The 13457-nt window shown below is 43.4% G+C and overlaps 2 protein-coding genes across 6 annotated transcripts in view; one reads left to right on the top strand and one right to left on the bottom strand.

The window, feature by feature from the left end:
• CMSS1 (cms1 ribosomal small subunit homolog) overlaps nt 1-13457 on the top strand; it is a 419693-nt gene that overhangs the window by 120174 nt on the left and 286062 nt on the right. The gene's annotated exons all lie outside the window — the stretch shown is intronic.
• Nucleotides 1-13457, bottom strand: part of FILIP1L (filamin A interacting protein 1 like) — a 317903-nt gene that overhangs the window by 111814 nt on the left and 192632 nt on the right. For both annotated transcript variants that reach the window (XM_066347855.1, XM_066347856.1), the window contains exons 2-3: nt 8393-9251; nt 7517-7690 (exon numbers count right to left, since the gene is read on the bottom strand). In XM_066347855.1, coding sequence (XP_066203952.1) covers nt 7517-7690; nt 8393-9241 — 1023 coding nt within the window. In that variant the 5' untranslated portion in view covers nt 9242-9251. The remainder of the gene's footprint in view (nt 1-7516; nt 7691-8392; nt 9252-13457) is intronic.

Genomic DNA, 13457 nt, shown 5'->3' with positions numbered 1-13457 from the left:
GTAAAGAAAATTCAGATGAGCTGCTTTTGAAATTTGAGAGTGAAATAGTGATAGGATCAGCTTTCATTTAAGAAAATTGTTAGTTGATTTAGGGAAACATGTAATTTAATTTGAGTAAAATCAGCCCTAGAATTAATGACTAAATAAAGGAAGCTTCTTAAATGCAAGAAAAATGTTTTTCCTTAGATAGATTCTTGTAACTGTCTGGACATGGGTATTAAACTTCATTTGGCCCAAAGAGAGACTATAGAAGACTCATTTAATACGTTGTTGTTCCCCATTGCAATTTTTCTCTCCTTACATTGTTTGTTTATTTGTTTGTTTGTTGTTTGTTTGTTGAGGGGCAAGGCAGGAAGGCTGGAAAGAAGCATTGCTCTTCATTTATTACGTGAGCTTGTACATGGTCTCCCATCCTTCAGCCTCACCCCCTTCCGGCCTGTCCTCATTAGTGACGGCATGATCCTTCCACCCGTGGGATCACTCTACACCCCTATCCAGAGCCAGAAGGTCTTTCATCGCTGGTCTCCCAACACTTCTTCCCCGTTCTTACTCCATCCCTTCCCGTTTTTCTCATCCAAGCTGTGGCCACACGGGCCGTGGGGAAGTTCTTAGATCATACCGTGGTGGTTCAAGACTGCTTTTTTCAATGCTGAGACCTAGCCACATTTTTACCCTTCCACCCAAAACTTTTCCTGTTCTTCCTTTGTAGCCTTCTCTGACTACTCCTAAGTAATAGAATTGTTTGTTCTTTCATATCAGTGAGATGCCTGATTCGAGTTTGCCTTCTCTCACATTCGCTGGCTCGTTGAAGGATGGCTTGAACTTACTGCATGCTGTTCGGTGCAACATGTTTGGAGCTCGTGTTTGTCAACACTGGTTAATGGGAAAGATGCCTGGCAGCGGGAAAGCCCCCAGAGAAAGAATTAACTGATTCTAGATGTTTTGGCATGCACCTGAAGTTTTATTCCGTGCCTTCATTTCTCCATGCCCAGAGTGCCTTTTAGAAAATATGTCAGTCGTTCTCAGTTGAGTCGCTTTCATTCCTGACTGATGGAATGATGGGCCTGAACTCATGGCATTTCCCACCGCCTGTGTATGTGTGAGCTTGACCCAGCCGCTGACCCATTCTGTTTTTCAGGGTTCTCATTTATATATTGAATGGCTGCACTTGATTTCTTTTTCTTTTTTTTTTTATTGATTTTAATTTATTGTGTTTACATAGATTCTAGTGTCACCCCAAATGCATCCCCCCTCCCCATATTCCCCTCAATATCTCCCATGTCCCCCTCCCCACATGGATTTGATTTCTAAGATCAGTTCTAGTGTCACAATTTTTCCAAGGCAACAGCGTTTATTAATCCATTTATGCCAGAGGTTGAAAATTTTGAAATTCAGTTCTCCAAAATGTTTCCGAAAATTCACATCACTTTTTGACAAGCGGTCGGCATGCCAGTATCTGCAGTAGTGACTAAGTCTGCGCACCATGCGACATCATGTACCCTCAGGAGGCAGACTTATGAAAAATCAGACCTCGGCCATGACCTGGAGCAGTAGGATATAAATAACTCCCACGTCACTGCCGTGCCAGTGATGGAACATGAGGCACAAAGGGGTTGAGTGCCTGCTGTGCTCTCGGGACTTAGTACTATGATAGTCGCCATGGGAAATACGAGAAAAGTTTGAAGTCTCAGTGTTTATACTTTCACTAGGAAGATAAGACGCACACACGTGCACGCACACACATGAAACAATTATGAGCAGTGTAAGGTGTGTATCTTTAAGTACTAAGGGACTATCAGAGAACCCCTGTCCCCTTATCTGTCTCCACTTGCACGCTGAATGAAGCCTGGGGAATAGAACAGGAAGACTGGCCAGTCATTTCAGGGAGTGTCAGGGACAGAAAGATTGAAAAGATGGCTCCTTAATGTTTCCTGGTCAAGGACTAGCTTCCTGCTTATCATTTTAACCTCCTTGATGTCATGTACTATTCCCAGACCCTAGTATAATTCAACTCCTTGCCTAGGATAAAGAATTCAACTCCTTGCCTAGGATAAAGATAGTACAATGTGTTTTGTTAGCTTGTATTTCTAGCGATTCTTGTATGGTTAGAGGGAAGGAAGAACAGAGAGGTTATCCATGATTTTGCTTTAAGTTACTTAATACGTATTTAGAAATGAGTTATGACCTTTGTTTTAACACCTCCAGAGCCACCAACCGCTCTGATTCTAGGTGTGATCTTCTTTCTGTCTTACGGCTTTGGTTCTATTTGTTCTTTTCCATTGGCTCTTTGAAGATTGCCCTTTTCCATCAAGTTCATCCACAGAGCAGATAAATTGTATGGCCATTTTAGTAGATCAAAGGTAACTAAGTATACTATTTATAACTTGTCAAATAAAGGTCTCTATTTTAACCTACTTTTCCTCGATCGCACTGGGATGTCTGTTTTACAGAGACTGCTCCTTCTCTCATCGCCTCGGTATCTCAGAACCTGGCAGCGGTGGCAGGGTCCGCAGGGTTCGCAGGGCTCTGCTCTCCGGCTGCCGGGGCCCTCGACAGCTCTCACTTGGTCCGCAGGGCTCTGCTCTCCGGCTGCCGGGGCCCTCGACAGCTCTCACTTGGTTTGCAGGGCTCTGCTCTCCGGCTGCCGGAGCCCTCGACAGCTCTCACTTGTCTTCATTGTCCTTCTTCATGGTGGTAGTCTGCCCTCACTCTTACCTTGTCATTGACAGAGTTTCATTCAGCTCACTCCCCCTACAGTCTGCCTTTCCGCCTTCACACTTGGTAGCATTCTGGGTCATCTTCCAATTTAGCTGGACCTGCCGTGCGGCTCTTTCCCTGTGCCTGGTCAGCAGCCTTTCTCTTTAACTCAAGGCATCATTCTATTTGAATCCCACACTAGTCTGTCTAAATACTACACCTGAGCACATTGTTACCTTCTTAATTGTATCTCTTACTTAACTGAATAGAGCCCATCAAGCATAAAGGCTCTATTTTAATTTTATTTCTGCTTCTCTTAATTTAACTGTAACTTTGTACATTCTTAACCTCCTCACTTCTATGAACTTCTGTGCTCCGTCCTTTTTTGTCTTCTTCCAGCCCTTGTTTCATCTATAAACCTCTTTCTTTATATCTTTGATCCCACCTCTGTCCCTTCAGAGTGTGTCTACAATCGTGGTCAAGCCTTCCTGCCTAAAAATGTACGCATATTCTCACACACAAAGACGGAGAGAGGAGGAGGACTTGCCACGAAGCTTGCATGGGTATCTTTTAAGGCCCTGCTAGGGCCCCAGCGATGTGTTCACCTCGTCATGTATTTTGTAAAATTTCAGATGTAAGGCATTAATTGCAATTAGTTAAGACCTCTGTTTTTCTCCCATCTTGACTGACCCACCATCAGATTTCCTTGCATGTCAGGTAGTGTTGGGAAGACTATAAACATTTTTGGGTCCTGCTAAAGAGGAGTGTGGTTCCACAGTCCCTTCCATATCTAGGCAGGTTGCTGCTCACCATCTCGGTGTAGGAAAAGCTTCCGGAAGTGCTCTCACTGGCCACCGTTCAGCCCACCCAACCATTGTCAGATAAAGGAGAGAAGTCGGAGGCTGTGTTCCAAAGTGAACGTGTCCTTTGGTTCCCAGCAATGGAAGTTTGTGGATTGAAAGGAGGACGTTTCAAAATATATGGAGCCAGAGCCTAGTCTACGTAAACTTCCCTTTTAGTTCCCAGTTTCAGAATTTCCCTTGCTTCCGTGTAAGCTCACCCATGCACTGAAGTTTGTATTAGATGGTTTATCTAATATTTTTACATATATTTTTAGTGATAGAATTTCACTGGGTATATAGTCCACAGGGTTGCTGGAAGTGGAATCCCTGCATGTTCTACCTGACTGATGCCTGCTCGTCCTCTACATCTTGCTTGTCCTGATTCTTCTGTCTAAACCTGATGCCCCATTATACGCTCCCATAGTGCTTCACGCTTTAACCAATATGTGTGCGATCGTCATCTTCGGTGATCGTGTCTCTTTCTTAGACATTAAACACCCTCAATACAGGAACCACAATGATTTTTATGCATCAGCTCTTCAATAAATATTAAATAGATGAATAAAATAAAAATTTAAAGCTAAACTAGGCATTGTTTAAAATAAGTATTCTAAAGATTGCCCTAAGGTAATGCTAATAAGGTATGCAGATTCTTTTATGCTCTCATATTTTTCTTAATATCTTTTTTAGGAGAATTAGAAATATGTTAGGCCATTAACTCAAGTCTGTTTTTAAAGGTAACTTCTCATAGGGAACCCTAGGTTAGAAAGCAGTAAGAGGCGGAGGCTGTTGTGGGCTCCTGAGTCCTTGCATCTCCCTGCCCTGGACGGCTCAGCCTCCCCTCTCCCCACTCCTGAGTCCTTGTGTCCCTGCCCTGGATGGCTCAGCCTCCCCCTCTCCCCACTCCTGAGTCCTTGTCTCCCTGCCCCGGACGGCTCAGCCTCACCCTCTCCCCACTCCTGAGTCCTTGTCTCCCTGCCCCGGACGGCTCAGCCTCACCCTCTCCCCACTCCTGAGTCCTTGTCTCCCTGCCCTGGACGGCTCAGCCTCACCCTCTCCCCACTCCTGAGTCCTTGTGTCCCTGCCCTGGCGGCTCAGCCTCACCCTCTCCCCACTCCTGAGTCCTTGTCTCCCTGCCCTGGTCGGCTCAGCCTCACCCTCTCCCCACTCCTGAGTCCTTGTCTCCCTGCCCCGGACGGCTCAGCCTCACCCTCTCCCCACTCCTGAGTCCTTGTGTCCCTGCCCTGGACGGCTCAGCCTCACCCTCTCCCCACCCCTGAGTCCTTGTCTCCCTGCCCTGGACGGCTCAGCCTCGCCCTCTCCCCACTCCTGAGTCCTTGTCTCCCTGCCCTGGACGGCTCAGCCTCGCCCTCTCCCCACTCCTGAGTCCTTGTCTCCCTGCCCCGGACGGCTCAGCCTCGCCCTCTCCCCACTCCTGAGTCCTTGTCTCCCTGCCCTGGACGGCTCAGCCTCGCCCTCTCCCCACTCCTGAGTCCTTGTCTCCCTGCCCCGGACGGCTCAGCCTCGCCCTCTCCCCACTCCTGAGTCCTTGTCTCCCTGCCCTGGACGGCTCAGCCTCACCGCCCCCCGCCCCTGCCCTCACATTTGTCCAGCGCCCAGGCCTCCACCAGTTGTTTCTGTTTGTTTGTTTTTTGTTTTTTGATTTTGGATTTTTTTTGCTTAAGTCAGTGTTTCTATTACATGATATAACTGAGAGCAGTTTGATCTTCTAAGTTATTTCACCTTAAGAATAGATAAATCCTTTTTAGTTTACCTAGACATGGTTGAGATTTTTAGAATTTTCAGAAATAATATAAGAAGAAAAAAACATAGGGGAAGGTTTACACCCCGCAATGGGAGAAAGCAAAAGATTATTTTTTTAACATGCCGATCTTTATTCTTACGTAATTAGAGTATGCAGTCACAGATGGTCTTAGTGGGAGCATTGTCCTCTCTGTCCTTCAGCCCTGTCTAGGGAAATATTTTCAGAGTTCCCCTTGACTCTTTATTCTCTGGATATCTTCCTCTCGCCTGTGACTTTCCACTAGCTACGGGAAGAGGGTGGACAAGCGGGTTGCTGGGTAGAGTTAGTGGGCCTCCAGGAACTGGACATACTGATAGTCGAGGAGAGACGAGTCTGAAAGGGGAAAGTGGGAGGCAGAGAAGAATGCGGGCAAGTCATGGAGGTGGGACTGTGGTTGTGTGAGAACGTGTGTGTGTGGGGGTGTCTGTCTGGGGAGCAATCAAAGAAGGCTGGATTTGTAAAGCAAGGCTAAGTCATGGATAACTTTCAGGGGCAAGCATTTGTAGAGGGTCAGGGTAGGTCCAGTTTTGCATATGTACAGTAGACTTCTTTTGTGACAAAACTTTTTCCTACTGATTTCAGCCTAAGTTTGGAAACATTTTGTTTCCTTTCACACTGATGTGTTGAGGGGTTGTGTCATTCGTGGAGTTTTGTCAGGATATGTTCAGTCTCATTAGTTTGCCTTTGTGCTCGTATGGGCTGGGGAATTGGGGCCTGGTGCTGCTTCACAGTCACCGTGTTGGAAGCCAGGACGCAGCTCTAACACAACTGACTTACAGCTTCAGCTCCTCTTGTTTAAAATCAGGATTAAAGCGCCAAGTTAACAGACTGGGTGGTCCCTTCCAGAGACGTAGATCCTTATGACCAAACCCCTTCACAATTTGGCAGGACGGTAGTCTTCTCTCAGGAGACACCCAAGACGAGAATAGCAAGGACATTGGAGGTCAGTCCTGAGGTAGGCTGCCAGAGCTTATGTAGGGAAAACTTGTCCAAAACTCGCTTTCACTCTCTCCAGCCTTAACTCAGGCTCCTAGTTGTTTCCCTTTTATAAAAATGAAAAATTATGAAATTTTCCATGAAGGTCTCAGAGGAAAATAGAAGAATAAAATAAGGATGCCAGAGAGTTTCAGAAATGTCAGCAAGTAAAAGAGCAAACGGTGCCGCAGCTTTGTGCAGCGGTGGCCGCGTGGGACCGCCCGCTCTGCCGCTGTCCTTGCTGGGCACATACTGTAGAGGAGAGCCCTTTGCTGTCAGGAAACTTGTGAAGAAAGGGGAGGCTATGCACTCGCTTAAAATACATGCTTTCTAAAACTCGGTTTCTTGGAGAGATCTTCAGATCATTTCCATTCGTGCTCAAAATTTCTATGACCGGCCTAGCGTGCGGAGGACCCGGGTTCGATTCCCGGCCAGGGCATACAGGAGAAGCGCCCATTTGCTTCTCCACCCCTCCGCCGCGCTTTCCTCTCTGTCTCTCTCTTCCCCTCCCGCAGCCAAGGCTCCATTGGAGCAAAGATGGCCCGGGTGCTGGGGATGGCTCTGTGGCCTCTGCCTCAGGCGCTAGAGTGGCTCTGGTCGCAACATGGCGACGCCCCGGAGGGGCAGAGCATCGCCCCCTGATGGGCAGAGCGTCGCCCCATGGTGGGCGTGCCGGGTGGATCCCGGTCGGGCGCATGTGGGAATCTGTCTGACTGTCTCTCCCTGTTTCCAGCTTCAGAAAAATGAAAAAAAAAAAAAAATTTCTATGACATAATATCTGTGTTTTCAAAGAAATTAACCTTTATGGTTAAACTTTGTTTTTATTGCAACCTGAACAGCATTCAGATTCCCCAAAAGAAGTTCAACGTGTGTGTGTGTGTGTGTGTGTGTGTGTGTGTGTGTGTGTGTGTCGGTGTGTGTATAGAGAGAGAAATTCTCTTGCATTAGTTAGATTTCAGTCTGATGTCAAAAAGCAGACCTAGTGAAAACATCCTGTCCATGATTTATTCTCCCTCTTTCTCTTTCCTGGAGAACATGTAGTATTTATCTACCTTGCGCAGATTTTAAATGTCTTAGAATGTAAAATGTTAAGTAATCAAAAAGGAGTTCTGTGTCGTGTCCCACTGCCAGGCCTCGGGCTCGGCTGGCTAGTGAGCTGCGTCCCCCTCCCAGGCACACGCCCTGATGTGATGCATACCTTATTCATTGGTTTCTCATAGACGTCCTCCTGCCAAGGGGCAGATCTTGCTTGAAAAGCATCTCGCTGAAGAGCCTCTAACACCTTTTTTGGAGTGACAAACCCATACTGTGCTTCCAGCAAAGCCAGGTCCATTTTTTCAGCCTTTAAAATGCCTATGACTTCATCTCGAGCCTGTAGCAACAAAAGGCATTTCAGAAATCCACTTTATGTACCAACAGTCTCTGAACGTGATTGCTTAGTAGAGTGTTTTTTATTTCTCTTTCAAGTGTCAACAAATTATATTTAGTTATAGCATCTTAGAAAAGGTAGCAAAACTTATGTCCCTTCATCCTTCTTATAGTCTAATTACATATTAATAATGTTCTAATAAGTGACCACTGTATAACATTGAGAGACCCTAATTTTTTATTGTGTTTGACAAGCAGTTAATATGATACCCCTCAATAGACTGGCATTTGTGTTTTCAAGGGTAGGAAACTATTTGTGTAGTTTATATGTAGGTTAACGATGCCAGGGCAAGTCTATGAGCCAGTTCGCATGCAGTACAAAAGCATCTAGTGTTATTTAAACCAATCCAGAAGTCGTCTGGCATTATTGTTACCCACACATGGCTGTGCTCTGAGGCTTGTGAGCAGCATGCGTAGAGGATATGACCTTAGACAGCATGTATGCAGTCGCATGCCACAGCCCTTTTAGATGTGATTAATTACCCTTCATTTTGGCAGAAGAGAATCTGTGTGTGTGTACTTACACTTTCTTTTATGTATAGACAAGTATGAACCATAGATTAATATTTCTGTGGCAGCATACACACCAAATTCATAAGCAGCCTTCCCCTTGAGGCGTGATGGGTATAATTCAAACTCAGCTTACCTGCAGTTCTCCCTCCAGAATGCTTAGAAGAAATAATAGGTCCTCTCTTGAGAGGTCTTCTCCTTGGTGGCCATTACTACTGTGTGACATAGGTCTTGAGAGGTCTTCTCCTTGGTGACCATTACTACTGTGTGACGTACGTCTTGAGAAGTCTTCTCCTTGGTGACCATTACTACTGTGTGACGTAGGTCTTGAGAGCTCTTCTTGGTGACCATTACTACGGTGTGACGTAGGTCTTGAGAGGTCTTCTCCTTGGTGGCTATTACTACTGTGTGACGTACGTCTTGAGAAGTCTTCTCCTTGGTGACCATTACTACTGTGTGACATAGGTCTTGAGAGATCTTCTTGGTGACCATTACTACGGTGTGACGTAGGTCTTGAGAGGTCTTCTCCTTGGTGGCTATTACTACTGTGTGACATAGGTCTTGAGAGATCTTCTTGGTGACCATTACTACGGTGTGACGTAGGTCTTGAGAGGTCTTCTTGGTGGCTATTACTACTGTGTGACATAGGTCTTGAGAGGTCTTCTTCTTGGTAACCATTACTACTGTGTGATGTAGGTCTTGAGAGGTCTTCTTGGTGACCATTACTACTGTGTGACATAGGTCTTGAGAGGTCTTCTTGGTGACCATTACTACTGTGTGACATAGGTCTTGAGAGCTCTTCTCCTTGCTGGCCATTACTACTGTGTGATGTAGGATGTAGAAGGATTGCATTTGATTCACTGGTAGAGTCTATGTCTTGCTGTCTCTGCTTCATGTCTTTAGGTCCTTGGAAACGGTGGTCTTTACTCTGTCTTGGAAATTGCTTTAGGGCCGAGCCCTCTGCGTCGCTGTTTCTGGAACGCATTCTTCAAGGACTGGAAAACAATTTGTAACTCTTAATGTAAGTGGAATTTTTAACAAGGGTACCTATTCCTGCTTTAACAGGTCTGCACTCTTGTACTTACCACAGCCAAAGACTCAAAACCTTTCTGAAATCTATAGCAGAGCACCTTTAGCAGGTTTATAAATCACAGTCTATTTACACTTCTGTTTTTAAAATCAACATTTTAAAAAATGTATTCCGCTCTGATTAAGGCCACTTGTGTCCATGGGTCAACAGATTGTATTTGAAGTTCATCTGCCAAACATCCAACCGCAGGGTCCCAGGTCATACCTCCAACCACCACCTGAGTGCTCACTTAAGTTAAGATACTTAACGTAATTGTAAAATGGTAAATTTGCTAATTGCTCTAACTTTCTGCATGTTCAGATTATAGTATTTTCTTTGGATATTTTAAAATTTCCTTAGCCTTTGGCAAATTAAGATAGAAGCATCAAAGTTACTGCTACAGCATACTTTGGATTATTCTGTTGTGATGACAAAGTCTAACATTAAAGGAATGAAGGCTTGGTCCTTGGCTGTGTTCCTGACCTTCTGCCAAAATTCCAGCTCTACCCTTGGGTAAGTTCAAGAATTACATTTAGGACCTTTATCTCCAAAATATGGACACTACTGCCATAGTAATTGGTCATCATAGAAACAATATAAAATGAGTTAATATTTAAAGGACACATTAGCTCCACATCTGGTCATATAATTATCCAAATTAATTTATAATAGCAAGAATCATTGGTCTACCTTAGAGGTTTCTAATGAAGAGAGACAATATCAATTGAATTTATAGTCTGCTTCAATAATGTACAGATTATTAAAATTTTACTCATCCCTACAAATCGTGAAACTTTCATCATTAATGCTTTGCTGTTTTTTTAAATATTTCTTCTAAAAATCTGAAAAAAATTCAAACATACAGAAAAGTATGGAAAACACAATGAGCCACTACATGCTGCCATACAAACTGTAAAATCTTAATTTACTGTGTACACTCTAAAGCATTTTTTGAGTAAAATACTATGGATACAGTTGAAGCCCCTTAAGTATCTCTTTCTTAATCCACTCTCTATCTCCCCATCCCAGAAAACCGTCTTTAACTTGCTGTGTATAATCCCCATGCGTGTTTTCTACTTTTTAAAATGTGTGTGTGCTGCTGAACAATGTGCAGAAGTACCTGGCCTGTTTCTAAACTTTGTGTAAACAGCATGTTGAGTCTGTCTTTCTGAGACAAGCTTTTTCATCCTGTATTCTTCCTTGTTCCATTTTACTTTGGTTTCTATATTTTGAATGCTATATATTCATTATATGAATATCCATGATTCATGGAAATTGAGTTTTCATTTTTAAGTATTAGGGGAAAATGCTGCTCTGAACATTCATGGACACTTCTCTCTTTTGTATATTCATTTGTCTAGGGAATATTATTTAGGGAGTAGGAATTGGATTTTTGGAATGTGGAGTTGTGTGTTCTCCACATTGCCGGGGTTCCTGCTCTCTCTCCTGAATGGGGTGCCCAGTTAGAGCGGAATGTGAGTCTCATTGCTCCGTGGCTTCACTGACACTTGCTGTTAGTGAATTTATGACTTTTCCCAATTTGAATGTGAATTTTTAGATTTCCTTCCTCAATTACTAATGAGGCCTCCTTTCTGTGCTGAGCGGCCCTGCTTATCTTCATGGTCTGCCTATTTTTCTTTTGTATTGGTTGTCTTTTTCTTACGGATTTTAGGAATTAATTATATATTCTATAAATTACTGTTTTGTTCATTAAATGTTTTGCTATTATCTTTTCTAGTCTCTATCTTGCAATTTCACTTTAATATGTCTTTTATGGTGTAGAAGTTTTAAATTTTAATTTAGTCAATTTATTTACACACACACACACACACACATATATACAAATATACGTTTGAATAATTTGCACTGGCAACCAAAAGTTGAACAGTGACACTATGAAGGACTGGAATCACGCTGCCTGAGTTTGAATAGCTACACCATTAGTTATTGGCTATAAAACTTTAGACAAGTTAGTTAATACAACAAGTCTGTGCTTTAGTTTTCTTATCTGTTAAGTGGGGATGATATTACTGTAGTATGTTTGTAACCAAAATTTGCTGTGAGGATTAAATGTCAACACATGCCAAATGTTTGCAACATGGCTGGTACAAAATTAGCACTCAGCAACCATTGTCTATTATTGTTAATATTATCGTTAATTGAGTCTTAAAAATTTTACAGTGAATCTGTATTTCCTTTATAGTTCAGGGACAAACCCAATAAGAAAGGTAAATTTATTTGATTTTCTCTTTTATTAAATGAGATATGAGGCATGATTATGGGGGGGGGGGGACAATTAAGAAAATGACTTTGTATATCATTGCCGGGTTCTTCATTTAAGAAGTGATTTCTCTAGCCTGACCAGTGGTGGCGCAGTGGGTAAAGCGTAGACTTGGGATGCTGAGGTCTCAGGTTCAAAACCCTGTGGTCGCCAGCTTTTTATCTGGCTTGAGCACAGGGTCACCAGCTTGAGTGTGGGATCATCGGCATGATTCCATGGTTACTGGCTTGAGCGCAAAGGTTGCTGGTTTGAGCAAGGGGTCACTGGCTCGGCTGGAGCCACCTGGTCAAGGCACATATGAGAAGCAATCAATGAACAACTAAAGTGGCACAACTGCGAGCTGATGCTCCTCATCTCTCTCCCTTCCTCTCTCGCTCGTAAAAAAAAAAAAAAAAGTGATTTTTCTCATCGGCCTCAGGTTGCTGGCACTGCTTACAAGACCTAAGAGTCAGGTCTTGAAGACTTTACAGCTAGCCAGGTAGGCCACCGATCATTCCTCCACTCATCCTTCAGCAAGCATTTATTGGAAACCCACTGTGTGTCCTGCACCGAGTTGGTTATTTATAGTATGGCTTTCTTACTTCTCTTAACAACAAATGCCACGCTGTTACTCAAAAGATTTATGAAAATAGTTTCTAAAACTGAGGTTATGAGAAGTGCACTGAACTAGACAGAAATCAAAGGAAAAGAATTGGGAGCTGTGTGACTTAGTTAAGACACTGACCCTCTCTGGGCCCAGTAGCCTGGTCTCTGAAGTGAGGGGCATGAACAGATGATCTCTTCGACCCTTTCTCCCTATAATGCCCAACAATTTTGCCACTGTGCATTTCTTCTAGTGTAGGTTATCAGTAGTATATTTGGAAGAGATGGATTTGTGAGTCTGCATCTTATAGGAATCCCTCAGAAATCTAAATGCTGCACGTGGATATGCAGTAAACCTGTGTCTGACGATTTCCACCAGGGGAGATCTTACACTTTAAAACCCAGTGCTTACGGGGAACATCCCCGCTAATAATTTTCAGCTGAGAGTTGTTGTATAGCCTCATCATTATCAGGCTGTAAAAGCAGACCTTGAAGGTGTTTATCGTCTTACATGATTATTATTTACATGTTTTATTTGTCAGTAACACATCAACTTTGACTGATACCAGTGAGCCACTTTGCCTTGAAGTTATAGTATTTTTCTGGAAAAACTTACAACAATCACTTCCAAAATTTTAACAAGTCACATAATGTATTTGCTCCACAACTCATGCTCTTCTCACTTGCCTCCATCAAACGTACCCTATCAGACATCAGAGATAGAGAAATGGTGGTGACAGTGATGATGGTAATGGGGGTGGTAGTAAGGATGATAGCTAATAATTATGAGCACTTACTATGGTGCCAGGCATTCTTCTAAGCATTTGGCATGTGTTAACTCATTCTAGTCTCACAGCAACCCCATGAGGTAGGCAATAGTGTCATCTCTCTCTACAGCACAGATAACTTACTGAAGGTTGCACAGTTAATAAGTGGAAGAACTGTGATTCAAACCCAGGCAACCTGACTCCAGGACCCGAACTCTTAAAAATCGTGCCATAATACCATTATGCTATATTGCCAAAGACAAATGGTTACACACACCCTGTCTGGAAAGTGCTTATAGCCTTGCTGATAACAGTACAGATGAGCAGTGATCTGTGACAGTAGTTATCGCTGACTGTTCCCTAGGTAGCGAGGGAAGGATTTATTTATCTGAGAAAAGTAAAGGCATGGAAGAAGTATATTTTTGTGTAGAGGTGGCAGTTTGAGAACATGTGGGAACTGTAAGTAGAAAACCCTATAATGTATTTATATATGAATTTATAA

This window comes from Saccopteryx leptura, chromosome 8, assembly GCF_036850995.1.
Source record: "Saccopteryx leptura isolate mSacLep1 chromosome 8, mSacLep1_pri_phased_curated, whole genome shotgun sequence".
NCBI lineage: Eukaryota > Metazoa > Chordata > Mammalia > Chiroptera > Emballonuridae > Saccopteryx > Saccopteryx leptura.
Note: the sequence above shows the minus strand (reverse complement) of the source record. Positions and strands in the feature narration are given on the sequence as shown.